General features: G+C 42.9%; 1 protein-coding gene across 5 annotated transcripts in view; it reads left to right on the forward strand.

Annotated features, from left to right (window-relative positions):
• The window catches only part of CSNK2A2 (casein kinase 2 alpha 2), a 38508-nt gene extending 18557 nt beyond the window's left edge, over positions 1–19951 (forward strand). For 2 of the 5 annotated variants that reach the window (XM_027119743.1, XM_027119747.1), the window contains exons 5-11: positions 3451–3510; positions 8425–8508; positions 9319–9429; positions 10265–10366; positions 11240–11340; positions 12170–12318; positions 13744–18299. In XM_027119743.1, coding sequence (XP_026975544.1) covers positions 3451–3510; positions 8425–8508; positions 9319–9429; positions 10265–10366; positions 11240–11340; positions 12170–12318; positions 13744–13820 — 684 coding nt within the window. In that variant the 3' untranslated portion in view covers positions 13821–18299. Of the gene's footprint in view, positions 1–3450; positions 3511–8424; positions 8509–9318; positions 9430–10264; positions 10367–11239; positions 11341–12169; positions 12319–13743; positions 18300–19507 lie in introns of those variants that run through there. The other 3 variants (XM_027119744.1, XM_027119745.1, XM_027119746.1) reach the window with 3 other exon arrangements.
• Positions 19952–20918: the final 967 nt, after the last annotated feature.

Raw genomic sequence — 20918 nt, forward strand, 5'->3', positions numbered from 1 at the left:
GACGTAGACCGAGCTGTGTATGGCAGGGAATATGCAAGCTGTGTGTGCAGCGTGAGAGTTTGCTGTGCTGGTGATTCCCACATCTGGCTGGGAACCTTCTTGAAGTGAGAAGTCCTCCTGAATGACAGTCGTTAGGGATGGGGCCTTGGAATCTAGCTGCACCACGACTGGAGCCTGAAGAACTGTGTGTAGACAGCGTGAGTGAGGCCCACTTGTGGCCATTCCTTTCTGGATGTTGATTTTAGGCCAAGAAGGCACTGATTCCCTTGGTCAAATTGCATTTTTCCCATTCTTCTTCTCAGACCTTCTGAGGTTAATTAAAAGTCCCAGGAGATTTCTACCTTGGGCCCTTGGAATATTCCTGGAGTATAACTGACTTCTAGGGAAATGCCAGTGTGTTTGAGGCTTTGGAACCAAACTAGGATTGGTGAATAGTTTCTTTCTCAGCACCTTTGTAATCTTCCGGGAAGTATAGGCTTGTTTTGTTTTTGGTAAGTCAATTACTTTATGAAAATGTAAATAAAACTAACTTCCTGACAACATTTTGCAGTTGGTTGGTTAAGGATGTTCTCCACGTAGCTAAGAAAAATGGACGAGAAGTGTGCTTCTTGTGAAATTTCCCTTCCTAATTTGTCATGGAATCTTAGTACTTCTGTTTCTTGAAGACAGTTTTAATTTTGTTCCATTGACTAGTGAGCATCGTCAAAGACATTTATTGACTGCCTTCTGTGTACAAGCACAGAATTGCCACACGTGGTGTGGGCTATATAAAACATGTTATTCTGCTGTGCAAGGACAGAGTTGCTGTCCACAGACAGAGTTGCTGTCCACAGACAGAGTTGTACGGTGGACCCTTGACATGCCTGAGGGAGGGAAAGTTCAGAGATCTTTAATCACCAAATTAGTGACTGCCAGCAGCTGTGGCATCCGTTCCTCCCCAGCATGCATATGCCTCGATACGCAGGGGCGGTGGCGTGGGGCTCTTGGCGTGTGGGCAAGGTGAAGAAGCCTCTTGTTGTTCACAGCAGAGTGAGAAAGTATCCTGAGAACTTCGGGTCACCGCCAGTACCCGAGTGCAGAACATTAACTCTAGGCACGCTGCTGCTGTAGGTGTCCTGTGAGCGCCCCAGAGAACAGTGAATAGCCTGGGGGTTCAGAGAAGGAAGAGACCACTGTGGGCTCTGTGGCACCCGGATGGGATGGTTATGACTTTACCAGCTTAAGGGGGAGGGGCAGGCATTCTAGATATGGGGGAGGGAAGAACAGAGGTGGCAAAGACAGGTTTCTTTGGTCAGAGTGGGGAACTCCTGGGGGCTGCAGTGGAGAAACAGCTACAAAAGTTGGAGGAAGGTACTCCCCGGACTCTGGTGAGTCCTAAATTTCAGGCCCGGGTGGTAAAATGTTACAGGTGTAGTTTGGTCTCCTTCCCAGAGCTCCTGAAAACCGAAAGTGAATATCAGCCTGTCACTCAAGACTTTGTAATGTATTAGGCCTAAACCCTATAGTCAGCTGGTGTTTTTTGTGTTACATAAAATTGATATTGGTTAGAGTAGCTAGAAATACTGTGTTGGCAGCCCAAGGACATTTGTTTTTATCCCTTAATACTCGCATGGATGCTTGGGATAGATACCGCATGGTATGAGAGGAAAGCCTTCCGTGGATAAAGGTCCAAATAATAAAACAGCCCATGTTTGTTTTCTGGAAATAGAATATTCTAGCCCTCTGAGGGTTATTAGAAAATGCCCTTTTCACTTTCATTGTCTGTTTATTGACTTGAGGTTCAACTTGGCGCAGTCTCTGGGAGTGATCTCCTTAACTCTCAGAGGAAGAGCTGATTTGGCACCCGAAGAGATGTTATCTTCGGCCTGTGTCTGTACATACAGACTGTCAGTGTGCTGCTGAGAAGCCTTTCTCGCTATGCAGAGCTGGGGGAGAACAGAACACTTGGGTGTTTAGCTGTTATGCAGTTGAGTCTCTCGGGAGCAGAAGTGGTGGCACGTTCATGCCGTTGGGCCTAAATGCAATTCAGTCCCAAGCAGGGTCAGCCTTCAGTGGTGGAGCAGCTCCAAGCCACCACCAGTATACTGGAAAGTATGTGTTCATTTTCTACAGTGCCATGAGTGAAATCAGACACTCTTACTAAGCTGGAGGGAGAATTACTCTTACTTAAAAGGGGAAATTTGAGAAAGAGGCTAAGTCCTGGTGTTCGAAAATGTTGGATTCGATTCTTGGTAAATCTGTTGTTTTTCATAAAAAAATTTTTTTGAACAGGTAGTATGTTTACATGGATCTAAAATATAAAGTGGTACACAGTGAAAAGTCGTTCTTGCAGATACAAATATGCATGTGTAGTTTTAGTTTCCCCTCCTTTTTTACACAAACGCATTGTATACGCTGCTCTGTGCTCCTTGGAGAGATTCCCTACATGGCTTGAGTCTTCCAGTAAAGAGAGAAACAAAATAGGTTAATAAAGGTGTACTGATTAATTTTACGGAAGGTGCTGCTTGGACTGATGGGGAAAGAGATTTACTTGGAATTGATTGTCTAAAATAATAATATAGTTTCTGTTGGGGTTTGTGATGATTTAAATGAACCTGGATGCGTAAATTCTACTCCATCTCTTAGAAATTGAAATTAAACAAACAGACAAAACTCCCAGTGAGTGGGTCTTTGGATTACCAATTACGAAAACTTACACTGATATGTCATTTAGGCCTGGAATCATTTTCAGAACTGGTATCCATCCATCCATCCCTCCCTCCCTTTTTTCCTTCCTTCCGTCCTTTTTTTTAAACATCTCACTCCACCACTCCTTTTTTTCCCCCCTAAACATTTTACGTCTTTAGCTCCCATCAGTTTTTGCCTATGAAGTGTTCTTTTTTCCAGCCTGGAAGTGGTTTTGAGGGAGTGGAGGTTATAGATTTTTTTTAAAGTCTCTTGCCATCTCCAAATGCTATAGCAGTTCATTTTCCTTGGGTTTCATGAACAGACTATCTTGCCATCATTTTACCATGTGGGCTGATGAAGTTTTTCAGACTCTGCTATCTGCTCGGAACTTGGTTCTCTAAAGTAAACTGTGGTGCTGCAGTGGGGATAGTTTGTTTGAAGTTCAGTAAGAATATGAGGACAATTGGACAACTTGGACTTCATAATAATGTAATTGTGGGTGTTGATATCATGGAGCATTACACAGGTTTTTAAAAGATCCAAGTTGGTGTAAATGGTTTTTTTTCTTCTCCCTTTGGAATTCCTTTCGTTTTTTCTTCTGAAAACCAAAGTGTTAGACCCTTGTCTTTAGTCTTTGCCCTCATTTGTTCCAGATCAGGTAGTAAAAAGTGGTGGGATTCTTCAATGACTTAAGCACTAAGTTTACAGAGAATAATGACCAACTTTGGATAACAAGATGCAATAAGACTAAATTAACTTAATGTTTTCTGAAATCTGTTTCAGCAACTCTACCAAATCCTGACAGACTTTGATATCCGGTTTTATATGTATGAACTACTTAAAGTAAGTGACATAAACTGTGAAATTTGAAAAGAGGTGTTTTTTGGTTTGGGATGGGGGGTTAACTTACAATGAGGCCTCCATTGTGGACTCTTTACATAGAAACTTCAATGGAACTGAGAAAAATGGTTAAGTTAGTGGTACAGGGGACATTATACCAGAGGTTAGAACATACCTCTTGTTGGTCCTTGGTTTTTTGTTTACTGTTTTTCATTTTGTTTTGTTTTTGCTGCTTAATTAATACTTACTACTAGTTTTCATTACATAACAAATCACCCCAAACTTAGTGACTTTTTAAAAATGATTTATTATTTCCCATAATTCAGTGAGTAGGTTGAGTGAGTCTTTTGGTCTGGGTCAACTTGACTAGGGCAAGATGGTCCAGGATGGCCTCATTCACGTATCTGGGATGGCAGCTGGAATAGCTGAGGTCTCATTCTCCAGGATGGTCTGGACTGCTTCCCATGGTGGTCTCATCAGGTCCTAAGAGCAAGAGAGGGCAAACCGCGATATATGTAAGCACTTTTCAAGCCTCTGCTTGTGTCACGTTTGCTAATGCCCTGTCGGCCAAAGCAAGTCATGTGGCCAAACCTAGAATCAAAGGGTGGAGAAGTAAACTCCACTTTTCATGGGCAGAGCATTGAAGTCACATCGTGGAAGGACATGCATACAGGGATGGTGGGCTTTTTATGGCATTTTACATCCTTTTCTTGCCATTTCTCATAGTCCCCTTCTTGTATGAGATAACCCACCCATTTAGCCCCGGCTTGTTAACCTTAACATGCAAGAAGAGGTGACGGGTGGACCTTCTAGGAGACTGAAATTTTCAAGTGTTATTGATTGACAGAGGAATGATCTTTTTTAATTTGGTTAGGTAAATGCTTAAGTAAAGAATTCTAAAAAGGTTTGTAAAATGGAATACAGTGTTTTTTTAGGGTCATGGATCACTAAGAATCTAATGAAAGCTATGAACCCCACCCCGCCCGCCGCGCCACCAATGCATGTAAAAATATACATCATTACATAAAGTTATAGGGTGGAATGGATGGGTCTCAATCTAAGAACCTCTATAAGAATATAGAGGTGTCTAAGGTATTGGTATTATTGAAGAAAATTGTCAGGATGGAGTTTTGATGGGATTATGAACAGCTGCTCGAAGAAAATACAAGTTAAATCAAGGCTTAGGCTTTAAGGAATGGGAATTTGAAGGACTAGCTGTATGTGAAGTGAATGTGTTTTCTTACAAGCACTTACACAAACTAATCATTCGAGCCAAGGTGGTGGATTCACTCCTATGGCGAATGAGTCTTTGTCATTAAGATCAGAAAGATGAAGAAAGTTGAACTTGGTTTATCACACCTTTCTACCTTTCTTCATATCCCCTCCGGGCTAGAATGGAAGGCCTTGGTGGGCAGAGGTTTGCAGTGCTGTGAACTGTCAGGCTAGTCTGTTTCCTAGGGCTTCTCAGAAAATCCCAGGCATTCACTCCGTGAGAGCAGCAATCCAAATCTCACAGTTGGTTATTTTTTTTAAGTAAGGTATTAAGATTTTGTGGTTAACTAGCACACCAAAGGTAAGATATATAACCTAGTGCAGTTGTCCTTAGATCAGGTAACAGCATAGCAGTGATACAGGCTGGTCGTTCCGATGGCAGTGTCTGATGTCCTCTCTGCCTTCTGGGGGTAGCAGCTATGCGGTGGGTCATACTTTGTGCTAATGAGGCAGAGCCCCAGATGAAACTTGAAAAACCTCTTTCATGCTTAATGGTCAGAAACGATCAGATTTTTAAATTGAAATAATTCCCCCAAGGAATTTAAAAGCAGTTAATAACTCCACAGGGAATCTGACTAGTGGCAAAAGAATTTATTCCCTTACTGTATTTGTTCAGCCTCTGCTTTCCTCAGGTATTTTTCACACCTCAGGTACTGTGGTCCTAATTAGTTTATTCCTTTGGACAAAGACCAGGCAAAATAACAGAATCAACACTTGCTAAATTTTCTCATAGAAAAGGAAAAAAAAAAAAAAAACGGGGATGGGAGAGAGGAAATGTAGGTGGAATGTAGAAAATGCAGAAGGAACTAGGCTGAGGGCTGCAGAGTGATTGCTCAGTGACTCGCTGAGGCTTCCCACCAGGTCTGAGCTCCTGATTCAGATGTAGGGAGGTGTGTCCTCAGGAGCCATGGTTCTCTACAGCACTGCCACAGAGCCACTGTGGAATCTTGCTGCAACTGTTGGTATAAAATAAGACAAAGAGAAAAATTAAATTGAAGTAGAACCTACATAGATGAAATGAATAAATCCTAAGGGTATAGTTTTTTGATTTTACTTAAGTGTGAAACCTTCACCCACATTGACACAGAACTATGCTGTCCAGTACAGTAGCTACTGTCCGGAGGTAGCTATTTAAATTAAGTAAAATAAAAAATTCAGTTCCTTAGTCACACTAGTCACATTTCAAGCATTCAATGGCCTCACGTGGCTGGTGGCTACCATATAGTGCAAAAATAGACTGTTTCTCTCCTTGCATAGATTATATTCTCACCTCTACCACCATAGTTTAGTTTTCCCTGTTCTTTTTTTTTTTTAACATCTTTATTGGGGTATAATTGCTTTACAATGGTGTGTTAGTTTCTGCTTTATAACAAAGTGAATCAGTTATACATATACATATGTTCCCACATCTCTTAGTTTTCCCTGTTCTTGACCTTCATATGAAAAGCATTGTACACTGTATACTCTTTTGTGTCTGGGGAAAGCAAAGTTTGCTTATTCTTGGATTGTTGGTTCTATGGATCATTCTCTGGATTATATATTCCCTCCCACTTAGAGATGCCTGGTACAGTGCCCTTGCTAGTCTAGTCCAGTGATTTTCCACCAGGTTAACTTTGTCCCTCAGGGGACATTTGGCAATGTCTGGAACCATTTTTGGTTGTCACAGTCAGAGGGACACTACTGGCATCTCATGGGTGGAGGCTGGGGATTCTGCTAAACATCCTATAATACACAGGACCACTCCCCACAACAAAGAATTATCTGGTCCCAGATGTCAACAGTGCTGACGTCGAGAAACCCTAATCTTGTCCCATGGAAAACTCCACCTTGCAAGAGCTCTCAGTGTCAAGCACATAGTAGGTACCATACGATTATGGCTTGCTATCATTATTCAAAGAGTATATTATGGGCCTCATGTAGGCTTCAAGTGCTTTTTAAGACAAGCCAAAGGGCCCAACATTGAAATTTATGAAAATAGTTACTGTGTTAGAAAAGGGAGATTTAGGAGCAAAGTTTTATATTGTTTAAAACAAACAACCCAAATAAGAAATGGGTGAAAGATCTGAATCAACATTTGTCCAAAGAAGATATGAGATAGCCCAAAAGTATATGAAGAGATATGCAACTTGATCACTCATTAGGGAAATACAAATCAAAACCACAATGATATTCCTCATCAAACCCACTAGAACAGCTGTAATCAGAAAGATAATAACAAATGTTAGCAAGAATGTAGAGAAACTGGAACCCTCTCATATGGTGCTGATGGTAATGTAAAATGGTGCAGCCACTTTGGAAAACAATTAGGCAGATTCTTTAAAAGTTTAAATGTAAACGTACATACAACCTAGCACTTCACCTGTAGGAATCTACCCAAGAGAAATGAAAATGTGCGTCCTCTTAAAGACTTGTACATGAATGTTCATAAGTAGCATTAGTCTCAATAGCCAAAAAGTTAAAACAAACCAAATGTCTTTCAACTAGTATACTTATACAATGGAATACTACTCAGCAATGAAAAAAGCAACATGGATGAATCTTAGGAACAGTATGCTGCGCAAAAGAAGATAAAGTACTGTGTGTTGTATTATTTCATTTGATGACTGTCCAGAAGAGGCAAATCTGTAGCAACAGGTGGTAGTAGAGCAGTGGTTGGGAGGAGAGGGGAAGGAAGGAAGGAGGTAGGAGGTAGATGGGATTGGGGGTTGACTGCAGGCAGGCTTAAGGGAAATTCTTGGGATGATGAAAAACTTCTAAAAATGAATTGTGGTAATGGTGGCACAGCTTGAGGAATTTACTAAAAAATCATTGACTTGTAGAGTCATAACATAATTCTTAAAGACCAACTGGCTCAGGGATTATTTTTAAGGAAAATACTAATATTAGAATATATGTTAATCTAGAAAACCCACATGGGACACTTATCTAAAAGACAAGTCATATTGCAGATATATTTGGATGTCATTCTTCATGTCCACGTGTACTCTTTTCATGTCGTTGAACTCATAAGAGAAGTGACTCCAGTGTGGTTCCTAGATCTGGTTTTAAACTCATCAAATTAGACCAACAGATTGATGTATGATTTCTAAATCGAGGTGGCTGATTTATTGCTACCAGCTACAAGTAGGAGAGGAGCACCTAAAGAAGTATATCATTCCCCCTTTTTAAGAAATCTTCATCATAGCCCTTGGTGTCCTCTCCACACCCCCTTTCTACCAGCTGCCAGCATAGTGTGCTCAGAGAGCAAGGGGTGCCTTCTGAAGCATGTTTTTTCTCTTTTGTTACAGACAGTAAGGCTGCCCCTTGAGAGGCTGTATTCAGATCAAGCTGTCACAAACAAATAAGAATATGCTTGCAGATGCTGAAAATCAGATCTCTTGCAGTAATACAATATGCCAATTCTTAAAATGTTAACAGAATTCTCAATTTAACATTTTCAAAGATGATATTAAAGGCAAGAATTTCACATCTATGGTAGCACTTACAGAAGGGCATTTATAAATATGATGTCCATACCTATGAAGCTTACAAATTTGACAATGCTCAATAAAAGCTTTCAGAATCAAAAAAAATAAAAAGAATATGCTTGCATTGCGGGGTGGTAGAGGGTTTGCTTACTTTTCTCTGTGCTTTCTTATCTAATAGGCTCTGGATTACTGCCACAGCAAGGGAATCATGCACAGGGATGTGAAACCTCACAATGTCATGATAGATCACCAACAGAAAAAGGTACCATTACAGCCAGGCAGTGAAAAGCCTTTCATTGGAAGGCTTAGAGCCAATCAAAACTCTGGCCAGTACCTAGGTAGTTTCTGAAGACCCATGCTGTTTTCTTTGGCAGACTTGTGATACTGTTATTTCTCTAGTCTCCAGTGTTGGTTTCTACTTCACATAAGCATAGTACACAAGAAGAGTAGACAGCTGACCCTGACTGTAGTCACTTGTTTACTTTGGTCATGATTTTCTGGAGGGCCTCAAGACAGAAACTACAGCTGGTGATTTTTACTTCCTTTCTTAATGACCCTCAGACCAACCTGCCTGGCCTTAAAAAGTATACTTGGGTCCCTCCTATTTTCTATTCTCAGTTCTGATTGTCCCTGACTGGTGAGTAAATGAATCAGCTAGTGTTAGATTAATGAAAAGCTAGAGCAATGCTTCAATCCTGGAGTGGGGCACATGTCCCCAGCCTTTTCTGTTAATGACTAGAGCTTATAATGAAAGCTGTCAGTAATGAGGGGGTATGTTAACACATGCAGCTGGTATGGAGGCAGAAGACAAGCTTAAGCTTTATTGATCTAGAGAGAATGATAAGCCAGGATAATTTAAATTTTAAAAAAGAAAAAGCAAATAAGATTCCAAGTGCTCTGCTCTAGAAATGACCTCTTAGCAGTTGCTGAAAAGTGTATCTTTTTAGCCAGTGCACTTGCTAACATTTTTTATGTGGGCAAATAATTGTTATTAATTAGATGTGGCCTTGTTGTAAGACACAGGCATCTGGAGACACTCCTTTCACATGTTTTATTTCTGTCGTATTTATAGCTGCGACTGATAGACTGGGGTCTGGCGGAATTTTATCATCCCGCCCAGGAGTACAATGTCCGCGTAGCCTCCAGGTACTTCAAGGGACCAGAGCTCCTTGTGGACTATCAGGTAAAATGTTAGTGAAGCACCTCTGGGTTCTTTTTACCTTTGCTAGGGCTTTTCTTGGCTTTTTCTTTTTCCTGGTTTTTATTTAGTCAATTTGGATACATTTAAAAGCCAGTCTTGGATACAAAAGGTATGTATCCAGGATCATTGTAGATGATCTTGGTTCCCGGGGAGACAGTTTAGGAAAAAACAGCTACAGAACTGGGCCTACATTCCATCCACGACCTCACTACTTTTGGGGAAAAGGTTTGCCACCTTTTGGGTACCATTCCCAGGAATCTGTCACCTGGCTGAAGAAGTTAGACTTGGGACTTCCCTGGTGGCACAGTGGTTAAGAATCCACCTGCCAATGCAGGAGACAAGGGTTCCATCCCTGGTCCACGAAGATCCCACATGCCGCGAAGCAACTAAGCCCGTGTGCCACAACCACTGAGCCTGCGCTCTAGAGCTCATGAGCCACAACTACTGAGCCCACATGCCACAACTACTGAAGCCCGCGCACCTAGAGCCTATGCTCCGCAACAAGAGAAGCCACCACAGTGAGAGGCCCACGTATGAAAACGAAGAGTAGCCCCAACTCGCTGCAGCTAGAGAAAGTCCACACACAGCAACGAAGACCCAATGCAGCCAATAAATAAATAAAATAAAATAAAATAAAATCCAGTCTTTATTCTACCCCAAAATGATAATTATGGACTTTTCTCAGCTACTTTTTTTTTTTTGGCTTTGAATTTTAAAATATCTGAAGAGGTCAACTAAAGACTAGCAACCTAGAAACTCAGATCAGAAAAATGACATCTGTAACACCCTTGACTGACGGTTGTCTTTGTTTCCTCAGATGTATGATTATAGCCTGGATATGTGGAGTTTGGGCTGTATGTTAGCGAGCATGATCTTTCGAAAGGAGCCCTTCTTTCATGGACAGGATAACTATGACCAGGTAAGCAAACATCATCTGGCTCCTATCCATTTGGAGGCAGATGCCAAGAAAATAGCATCTCGATAGGGATGCTGTTGTTGAGCCACTAAATATCATCCAGTATCTGCATATAAGCTTTTCTTCAGGGTAAAGAGTTTCACAAAATCTTGTCTGTGGTCCCCAAAGGTAGAGACAGGTAGTGTGCTGTGTTCTGCCCAACTTCCAAATTGTGTCTATGAGGAAGTCAGGTACCTCCTTGTCTAATAAAACAAGATTCTAGTCATTAGGGACTTCACTGGTGGTACAGTGGTTAAGAATTCGCCTGCCAATTCAGGGGACACGGGTTTTAGCCCTGGTCCGGGAAGATCCCACATGCTGTGGAGCAGCTAAGCCCATGTGCCACAACTACTGAGCCTGTGGTCTAGAGCCCGAGAGCCACAACTACTGAAGCCCACGTGCCTAGAGCCCGTGCTCCGCAACAAGAGAAGCCACCACAATGAGAAGCTCACGCACTGCAATGAAGAGTAGCCCCCGCTCGCCGCAACTAGAGAAAGCCCGAGCACAGCGACAAAGACCCAACGCAGCCAAAGATAAATAATAAATAAATAAATTTATTTATTTTTAAAAAAAAAGATTCTAATCATTAGGTTTTATGTTCCCATAATCATCAGCCTCTAGAATATTATTGTCATAAGTTGTGTTATCATTTTAAAGGCATTTTGGAAATTTGCATTCATGTGAACTTCATATCTGTGAGTCTGCTGCCTGTCCGCCTCGGGCTCAGATCTGTATCTGTTCCCTGGAAATTTAGTGATGTGGAAGTCTCCTAATTCTTTGGTCCAGCATCCCCGCGGGCTGTGCTCAGTAATTTGGTCAGTTTGTTTTGTGTTTCAGCTTGTTCGCATTGCCAAGGTTCTGGGTACAGATGAGCTGTATGGGTATCTGAAGAAGTATCACATAGACCTAGATCCACACTTCAACGATATCCTGGGACAGTAAGTAAGAGAGAGAAAGAAAGAGGGTCTTAATTTACCCAATTCAGAAGTGAAAAGGTTAGCTGAAATCACTTTCTAAAGCTCTTTCTCCTTTCTAATTATATCAGAATTGAAATATTCTTTTTTTTCCCCATATATATTTTTTAACTTGAGAAATTTGGGCATTGTTTACATGTGTCTTCTAATCATTTTACTTCTCTAAGAGATAGCCTGTTTATCAATAGAAGATGGAAGACAAAATCATGCTACAGAAAACTTTCTGGAATAGCATATGGCTTATTTTAATGGAAAATCTTAGAAAGCTGTGATTCTTCTTTCAGTAAGAGATTTGTAGTTTCTTCTTGTTCTGTGTAATGGATTTTCTGTAAGGGAGCAAATTTTAAGGCATATTTTCAGATACAGTACAATAGTGTTGAAACGTAGATGTTGTGTTGACAATTTTCAGACAGTAATTTTATGGAACCTCCATGTTTCTGAAGCTGGCTCTTTAAATATATCTGCTGAACAATAAAGATTACTCAGCTACCTCCGTGCCTCACCCAGAATTGACTAAAAGTCTGGGGCATAAAAAACTATCTAGAAAGGTTCTACAAAGTTTAAATCAGATGCAGACATTATAATTAATTCTATGTATCAGTCACAGAGCACTGTTTTGTTTGAGGATGCTGTGATCATAACTATGGGGGGGGGGACAGGTAACATTAAGAATGAGATTTAATGAGCTTGTAATCAACACAGTGTTCTAAGACTTTGTTGGCTTTAACCCTAATATGTAAGAATTCTTGTTGAATTTAATCTCAGAATACCAATGCTTTCCTTTTCTTCTCAGACATTCACGGAAACGCTGGGAAAATTTTATCCATAGTGAGAACAGACACCTCGTCAGCCCTGAGGCCCTAGATCTTCTGGACAAACTTCTGCGATATGACCATCAACAGAGACTGACTGCCAAAGAGGCCATGGAGCACCCATACTTCTGTGAGTTTCCAGGGACCTGATCTGTCAAAGGGAAATTCTTCTACTCTTTATCTTTGAGGCCTGACAAGAGAATTCTGGGTATTTGGATGAATCATGCTTGGGATTTGGCCTCATTAGTTTGACTCTTGAAACAGCTCTGCAGATCTGTTTCTAGTTGCCCAAAGGTGTTTGCTTGTTCGCTGTAGTTCCCTTGAGTCTGATCTGTATGACCATTGCCTATGACCCTGAGTTGATAGATGACAAGTATCTAAAGTTTTGTTTTCAAATATATACATTTGTGTGGAAACCTAATCAAAGATTTTTTTTTTCCGCCTCAAAAAAAAAGTGATTTGTTGAAAGTAGTAAGGTGACCATAGCATATTTTTAAAGAAGGAAATAAGATAAATAAATACAAGGAATTTGAGGAAAGGAAAGCAGGTATGGCAGGACCTCGCTAAAATCCTGTCTGAATTACAGACTTCCTAGGTCTCACTTTAAAGTATGTGTGTATATTCAGTTTATGCACTTGCTTATCGGTCTGCATGTGTATGGTTCTCCCCACTGATAAAGTATGTCCCAGACTCTCCTCTCATTAAAGGCAGTGTGACGTCATTTAGACCAGTCACAGAGGAGACTGAGAGTGAGGGAGATTAAGTGATCTGTCTCAATTTTCTGTCTGAAGTGAGATGAGAACTTTCAGCCTACCTCTTGCTTGACCAATATGCTCTTTCCTTCTCCTTTTTTTCCTCTCTGGAAATTAACTAAATCTTGCCTGAAGAATACATTGCTCTGTGGTCTTGAGCCTGGTAACCCATAAGCATTAGTAGACAGCAGATTTAAAAGGTGTTACCCTTCATTCTTCCAGACCTCAGACAAGTGTAAATGGTTGTCTTTCTGTCACAGAAAGCTATTTTTACACTCTGAGTTTGACTGAATTAAGAACACTGATGTTTATATTATGCAAATCATGATCTGTCTACTTTTCTGAATACATACTATACTTCTATAAAAAAATTTTTACACTGTTGCTTAAAATCGATAGTTCTTCTAGTAGCTCTTTTTATTCACCCTTTCCTCCAAAGTGTTTACTATCTATTGCACATACTTTGAAGAAATGGGAGTTGGATATGATGTTAGTATTCAAGGAAAAACAACACATAAGAAAATCAGTAGAAATTTTGAACAGTGGGAAATGGGTGTTTCTGTGCCTCTCTTTTTCCTGAGTCTTAGCAGTTGAACTTGTACTCTGAAGAGGTATACAAGTTGATTGTGAGAGCATTTCCCCCGATCATTCCTCAGTGTCTGTAATTTTGGTTGCCCTCCTGACCCTGACTTCCTGGTAGCCTGTGTCTATGTCACTGTGGAAGAAGGTTGGGTCTGTTATGGTGTTCTCCCCTGGCACTGGCCAGCCCTGCCTCTGCTGACTGTCCTCCTGTTTCCTTGCAGACCCCGTGGTGAAGGAGCAGTCCCAGCCTTGTGCAGATAATGCTGTACTTTCCAGTGGTCTCACGGCGGCCCGATGAAGACTGGAAAGCGACGGGTAATGCGGCATTGATGCTTGCCAATAAAACCAACCAACCAAACACAAACCTTGAAGGAAAACTACAGTGTGATAAAAAGAAATTCTAGCCATTCCTTCTAAACGCAAAGAAGAGTAAAGACCTAAAAGTCTGTCAAAAAGAAAGAAACTCCCCAGCACTAGTCTACAGGGAACTGCTGTTTGGCAGCCTGACGATGCACATAGTTGGGTATCTGAGGGGACTTTCCCTTTGGAATGCATGGGAGATGAGAGACTCGGAGTTGTTGTACATTTACCTTTATTTAACAGGAGACCACTGTTGAATTAACCTGTTCAAGTCAACAAGCTCTGAATATCTGACTTCCTATCTATTCCACTGTGGTCTGGGTTTCCTTTGGTGAGATTCAGGCTCAAGTTTTAGCAAAATGTCAGCAGTCTATAGTGACACACCAGCCTCATTCACGAAAAGGAGATACTAAAACAGTGACAGTATTTTTTTTCTAAGCTCTTTTACAAATTCATGTTTTATGTATTTTTTTTTTTTATTGACATGAGCTCTCTGGGAAATGTACCTCATCCCTGCAGTTTTCTTCTAAGTGATTCATTTGGGAGCAAACTGCAGTCACTCTCACAGGAGTCCCCTTTGATGTCAGGAGGCATCACTTTAAACCTTCTGATGCCATGGACAGGTCCATCTGTCTCATCAAGAGTTGGATGCTAAGTGCATAACTTGGAGCTCAGTGTAACCTTCGTTGATCTGCCTAACCATAAAATCTTGTTGCTATTTTTTTCATGTAGCTTTTTTTTCCAGCCTCTTAAGGAAAACTTCATTTCCCAGCACATCCCTGTGTGTGCACCTATTTTAACGCACGTCTCTGAAACAAAGACTTTTTGTTCACAACCATAACTAAAGCTGGAAAGTCAGTCTTCAGGGAGGTCAGGGAGGGAGAAAGAAAAGCATCCTTATTAGAATTTATTCAGGAAAGACGGATTGGGTGAGATAAAAACAAGTACTCCCCTCCCATGCTTTACCCCTTTTTATCCCCATGAGAAACAGTTTCCCTCTGTAATCAGGGTAATCTGCGTTTTTAAGCTCTGATAGGTAATACATGAATGTGTTGGCAGAGAGAAGTCTTTCTCACGTGCAGGGACTGGAGTTGTGTGGGCAGGGCCACCCACCGATAACCCGAGCGACCGGAGAGAGTAGCATACAAGGGGCTTGGGGAAAGGAGTGGAGCTGCTGGGGCAAGTATCAAAGCTTGGGATCCATTGTGCTAGCCTTCACGTTAGCAAAGGAAGCTATATTTTGTTTAAGAAAATTTAAAAAAATAGAGCTGATATCACTCTGGGGACTTGTCATCAGCATGGTTTGCAAGCAGTCCCCTGACCCCAGCTGCAGGGCCGTGCTACAGCTGTGGGGACCTCTCACACTAGGCTGGAGCTCAAGGTGTCTACCACCACATCACACTTCAGGACTCCTTTATTACTATTTAATAATGCCGTACATTTTTATAAGGTTAGGGTGTTTGAAAACATCTGTTTACATTCCATATCCCAATAAAATCGTATTGGTATTGGTAGCGGGTCCTATCTCTAAATGTAGATTCTATTTTTGTTGTTTGGTCAGTGGGAACTTCAAATAAAACAAGATCCCAAAGCCAGGAAATGCATTCAGTTAAGGTTCTCATACCAATGCTACCTGCCTTCATTGCACATTCTGTATATTAATGTATACATTTGTTCTACCTGAAAATCAAAAACAAGACAGGAGCTCTTGAGTGAACCTATATTGATACGTCAGGCAGCAAAACTCAGTGTTTGGGATTATCAAAAGCCTTCTAATGTGCCCTTCTAGGCAACACCGAACTGTTGGTTATTATTTATCAGGGAGATGTGCCACTGTGTGTCTTTCCTGCCCCACCCATTTCCTCCTTTGTCACCCATTCCCTCCCCCCACCCTTCTTTTTTTTTTTTTTTTTTCTTTAAATTGCCGGTCTGGACCAGGCAGAGGAAGCCTACTGGAGGGTCTTGGTGAAGTAGTAACCCCGTTTCTTTCTCTTGGGTCTCCCCAGAGGCAGTAAAAGCAGCTGGAGAAGAGTCAGGTGACTGACTTCTGTCTCTCCTCTGGTCATGATGTAGTAGGTGCAAAAACAGCTCACCTGCCTGTCCTTGGGTTCTGTGACTGCAGCTTGGCAAAGGGGTAATTCTTCCATTTTATGCGTACAGCTTACTTTTCCACCACCTATACTTTTTACCTCTCTTCATGCCTTAGACATATAGAATAACTGAGTTTAAAATGCTCCTTTCTGAGTCTGTTCTTGACACCCAACTTCTGGCTGACTGACTGTGGGTGGTTCTTTCCCAAACTGAACTGAGTCTCGTCCAGACCTTTCCTCTTTTACCTATCTCCAAAACCATTTTGTGTCCAGATGGACCTAGCTCCCCTGAGATTTTAGAGTATTTACCTGGGTTAGGAGGCAGTCTTGGAGAGTTCCAAAAGAGGGATGAGAGCGTGCGTGTGTGTGAGTGAGTCTAATCTTATATTTAGACAAAGCTGTGGTAGATTTACCCACCCAATTTCCTTTTCGGTTAGCATATTATTTCTTAAATTCATCTCAGTAATTTTCATTAGACATTTTGTTTGCTTCATTACCTTGTAACAGGTTAAAAGTGCCTATGATAAGGACCTATTATTTCCTAAAGAAAAGCAAAAAAATGTGGGGAACAGGGTAGTGTTACACTGTCATCTCAGGTACTGCCTGTGTTCAAGAACATAGACCCAGTATGGTGAGAACGGAAGGTTCCCGTGCCAAATACAGATTGGTGTATCAGAGGTTATTGGCCACAGGTGAGCATAACTGCAAGGTTTTGCTTCAGCTGAGAAATCCCATGGCGAGAGCAGAACTGATGAAGTGCGAATATTTTCATCAGGTTTGCTTGCAGTTCACTCTCCCCGTGATCCTATCATCTGGCCTGCCCCTGTCCTATCCTAGCCCCGTGGTAAGTGACCAGGTGGGAGAAGCCAATGAGTGTATAACGCAGACCAAGCATTCCCGGGTCATCTTACCACTTAGAGGAGTGCCAGAGCCAGTTCTGTGAGGCACGTGAACATCAGTCACTCTGCTGGGTCTCCTCACAGGCATTCTCCAGCACATTGGTACTCACGAGGCTCAAAGCATATGTATTCCCTTGCAAAGAAGGAAGGTGCTTTCCAACTGATTGATCAGAGGAGACGGAAGAGCTTATAATCCTTGGGGGCAGGGAGAGAGGACAGGAGAGGGGGCTGTTAAAAGAAGAAAGGGAATCAGTAAAAACAGTTGAAAGGTAGATCTTGAGGTGGGGGAACATGACTTCTTGAGGGAAGAAAGCAAGGGAGCACAAAGTTCAAGTTCTGGAACGTGCCCTGAGTTCTGGAACGCCCCCAGGATTGGTTCCAGTGGGACTGCAAGGTGGTGCTCTTGAGGCAGATGCTGAGTCCCAGAGAGAGCCAGCCCATGGCCGTGGATCTCAGTCTGCGTCTACTCAGGGAAATGACTTAGCTTCTCCCAGGTGCTGCTTTGATGAGGATGGAAGCAAAACTATTTTGGGACACAAACAATTGGAAGAATTTTTACATATGCATTGAAATGGATCTGAGAGAGCCCCGTTGACAGTCTCCTTTAATGCCAGTTCAGATTAATGATTCGTTTAGGAACCTGTGTTACTGCATGAGCACTCACAGGAAAAAGCAATCTTCCCTCCTACAAATTAACAGGAGTGGATAGTAACTGATCAGAGTCAAGGCCATTGAGATATAAACCCGAAAGCAAAAGCAGGGTCCATATGAGCACACAAGAAGCCAAAGTTTGTCAGTGAGCTTAATAAATCTAAGACTGAGTGACATCTTGCCATTAAAACTAACCCCAGGGTGGGGATGAGGGGAGGGGAGGTGGCGAGGAAACATCTGGCTTAAGAAAACCAGTAATAACATATGCTTTGGAGCTATGTGGATGTGTCAGTGAAAATGACCCCAACCAGGTATTGTAGAGGCAGGGGGAAGTGATGTTATGGGATTATACAGGTGATGCATACTTTTGTGTAGAGAATCAACAATGTGCTACAAATGTGATACTTAATCCTGAACTGCATGTATTGGGGATTGTTTTTTTTAAAAAAAAATTCATTGAATCAATAAATTAACAGTTTTTCACTTGCTGGCTTTTCTTGCTGTAAATGGTGACTAAGAGGTTGGGACAGAAATCTTGACACCCAGTGGAAAGCTTGGATAAGTCTTCAAGAAACATGGAGCCGACTATTTTCTTCTGTTTGCAGAAAAGCAACACTGCCTGGGTTGTGATCCTTTACTAATGACTACTTCAGACACAATTGACCACCTCTTTGTATCACTGGATGACTGATGTATGATTTATGTGCTGCTGCCCTTTAGAGGAAAGAAAAATGCCATGTTAAATCCTGTTTTCATAAATAAAAATGTTGATAATCACCAGCATGTTGAGAATCACCAGCCTTCCCAAGTGGGAGACAAGCCACTGCTATGAGGACCTTAAACTTGTATTTCCTGTCTCTTGGGGGAGAGGAGGAATAAACCTTGAACGGTGAAGTTGTGTGGGCGGGTGGTTGCAGTTAATCACCTTGGTGTGAAGACTTGACTTTAGCAGAAGTGGTGGGACTAGGGTGGTGTGGGGATTGTTTCTTGGTACTTGCTTCTGAATTGTATCACTCAGAACCTGCCAATCCTGCTTGGGATTGACCATTTCATTGCACAACTTTACCTTGTGGGAGCGTGTTCTGCACTTATGAAAACCTCTCCCCAGCCCCATTTCTTGCAACACAAGTGGGCACACGCCATTGTTTGGCAGATGGTGGAGTCTTTCATCAGTGCGCTTGCTTCTCACTGATCCCTCTGTGGAGTGGCATGCTTGAAAATCATCTGCTGAAGAGTCATTTCTTAACCTTACGTACCATGCAGCCTTTCTCAAATACTAAGCGGCAGAACCCTTCCCGTACCCAAAGAAAGTTTGGGTCATGAAATGTTTCTGTGTGACAGCTTCCCAGATACATTGTCCTTTCTCTCGGTACCCTGCCGTGGCACCGTTCTGAGCTGCTGCTTCTAGAGTTCTGCTGGAATCTCACAACCCACTCCGCTGTGCTGGACATGGAAGGAGGAACGAGGTTTTCAGGCCATGCCAGACAGCTCCTTCCAGGGGGGAGTTAAAAATATTTGAGCTCCATTTTTGCTCTTTATTAGTGAACTGGGCCCTTTCCCTCTGTAAATACAGTCATCTGATTCTTGGTCCCAAGATATAAGTAAGTTGGTTCAGGTCTGATGGGTATCTGGAGCTGGGCTGCTGAACCTGTAGCTTGGCTTACACAGAATAGACAAGAGGCTTTGGTGCTTTTAGATTAGCGTCCTGGACCCGAGAAAAGGGGAGGGACTCGGTCACAGTAAGGCTGGGACCAAGACTGCCTCTGTGAGTGGTGATCAGAAGAGGAAGAAAAAGGGTGCTATTTGAAACCTGAAACCGGTCAGTTCTTACCTGGTTTTCCACGAAGTGCTGTGGGAAAGTCAGGCTTGTATACCATTCCCAGTGCTCCCCAGGAGAAGGGAGCCACATGCCAGTGGAGGCCTGTCCTCACTCCGGGTCAGAATGATTAACGCCATCTTTCCCCTCCTCCCATCTCTCTCCCCAGGTCTGTTGCGGTTCCTCCCACTTTTCCATAAGCAGAACAAGAACCAAATCAAACGTCTTAACGTGTGTAGAGAGATCACGTTCCGTGAGCAGACACAAAACGGTGGCAGGTTTGGCGAGCACGAACTAGACCAACCGAAGGGCAGCCCACCACCGTATATCAAACCTCACTTCTGAATGTAAAAGGTTCACACGCCTTTGGCTTCCTGTTGACTTCCTCCTGACCCAGAAAGCATGGGAAATGTGAAGGGTATGCGAAATGGTGGTTACTGTTGCTCCCCCGCGCCCCTGGCTCGTCCCCGTGGCCGCCTGTTTTTTCCAGCAGACCATGTTAACTACCTGACCACAGACTCCAGTGGGGGCACGGGGCGTATATGGCATGATGGGCGGTTACGTATTATAATTTTAAAAGTATATATTATTGAATAAAAGGTTTTAAAAGAAATGTATGGAGAGTTTTCAGTGCGGAAGGGGCCATTAAACGAGACCTGTGGCCACAGATGACGGAGAGAGAGAAGGGCATTTGAGCCAGGTTCTAGCCAGAGGGAAGAGGGCCAGTCCCAGAGGTGAGGAGGGCCATTTCCAGCACGCTCTTGACAGACATGAGAAGCTGAAGAGGTATGTGAACCAGTCCTGGCAGTGGGGGACCGCAGGTGATTCCAGCAGACTTGGCGAGCCAGGAAAGCCAGGCCTCGGCCTCGCCTTGAACGCGTCCGTCTCCCTGGACCCCTCCTTCCAAAGCAGGTGAGTCAACCAGACATTTACGTGGTAGGTAAATGTCACCTCTAGTGAACTCAGGAAGCTGCCTTAGCCCATTCTTTGCTTTCCCTTTGCGCATCACCGTGTTCCATTCCACCTCCCAATACTGCTCACCACCCCGCCACGCCCCCTTCCGAAAAAGCATCTTACCTTGGAGGCTGGTTGAGTCTGCTGCCCCGAGGCAGGGGAAGGGGTTAGGTCTGGGGTTCAGATTATCCCGAAGCTCCCGTGAATGGGAGGAGAAGCAGCCCACTCACAGGTGAAAGAAGGTGGAATAGAAGCACCAGGTGTGTCTGTTAAGTGAGAAAACGAAACCTGTTTTACAAATGAGATTCCCTGGCACCCTCAGTCCTCTCCCAGGACAGCTGTGCCACGGGGAGGTGAAAGCAACAACCTGGTGGCTGCCCAGCCTTGTGTCTGGCTGAGGCCTGCGTCCTCCCACCGCCTGTAAAGCAGAAGCGGCGGGCAGACCCGACACCTGGGCAGCTAGACGGGGCACCCGCTAGTTCTCCACAAAAGCCACTGGTCTGCCCAACATCCCTTCTCCTGTCTTCTCTGCTGCTTGTCCTGAACAGGTGACTATGGGAACCCAGGTGTGGACGCTCACAGTTTTTGAAGCAATTATAGGGGGAAAGCAAAGAGGTCCCTCAAGG

This window comes from Aethalodelphis obliquidens, unplaced genomic scaffold, assembly GCF_003676395.1.
Source record: "Aethalodelphis obliquidens isolate GAN/ISIS:26980383/991018 unplaced genomic scaffold, ASM367639v1 scaffold20, whole genome shotgun sequence".
NCBI lineage: Eukaryota > Metazoa > Chordata > Mammalia > Artiodactyla > Delphinidae > Aethalodelphis > Aethalodelphis obliquidens.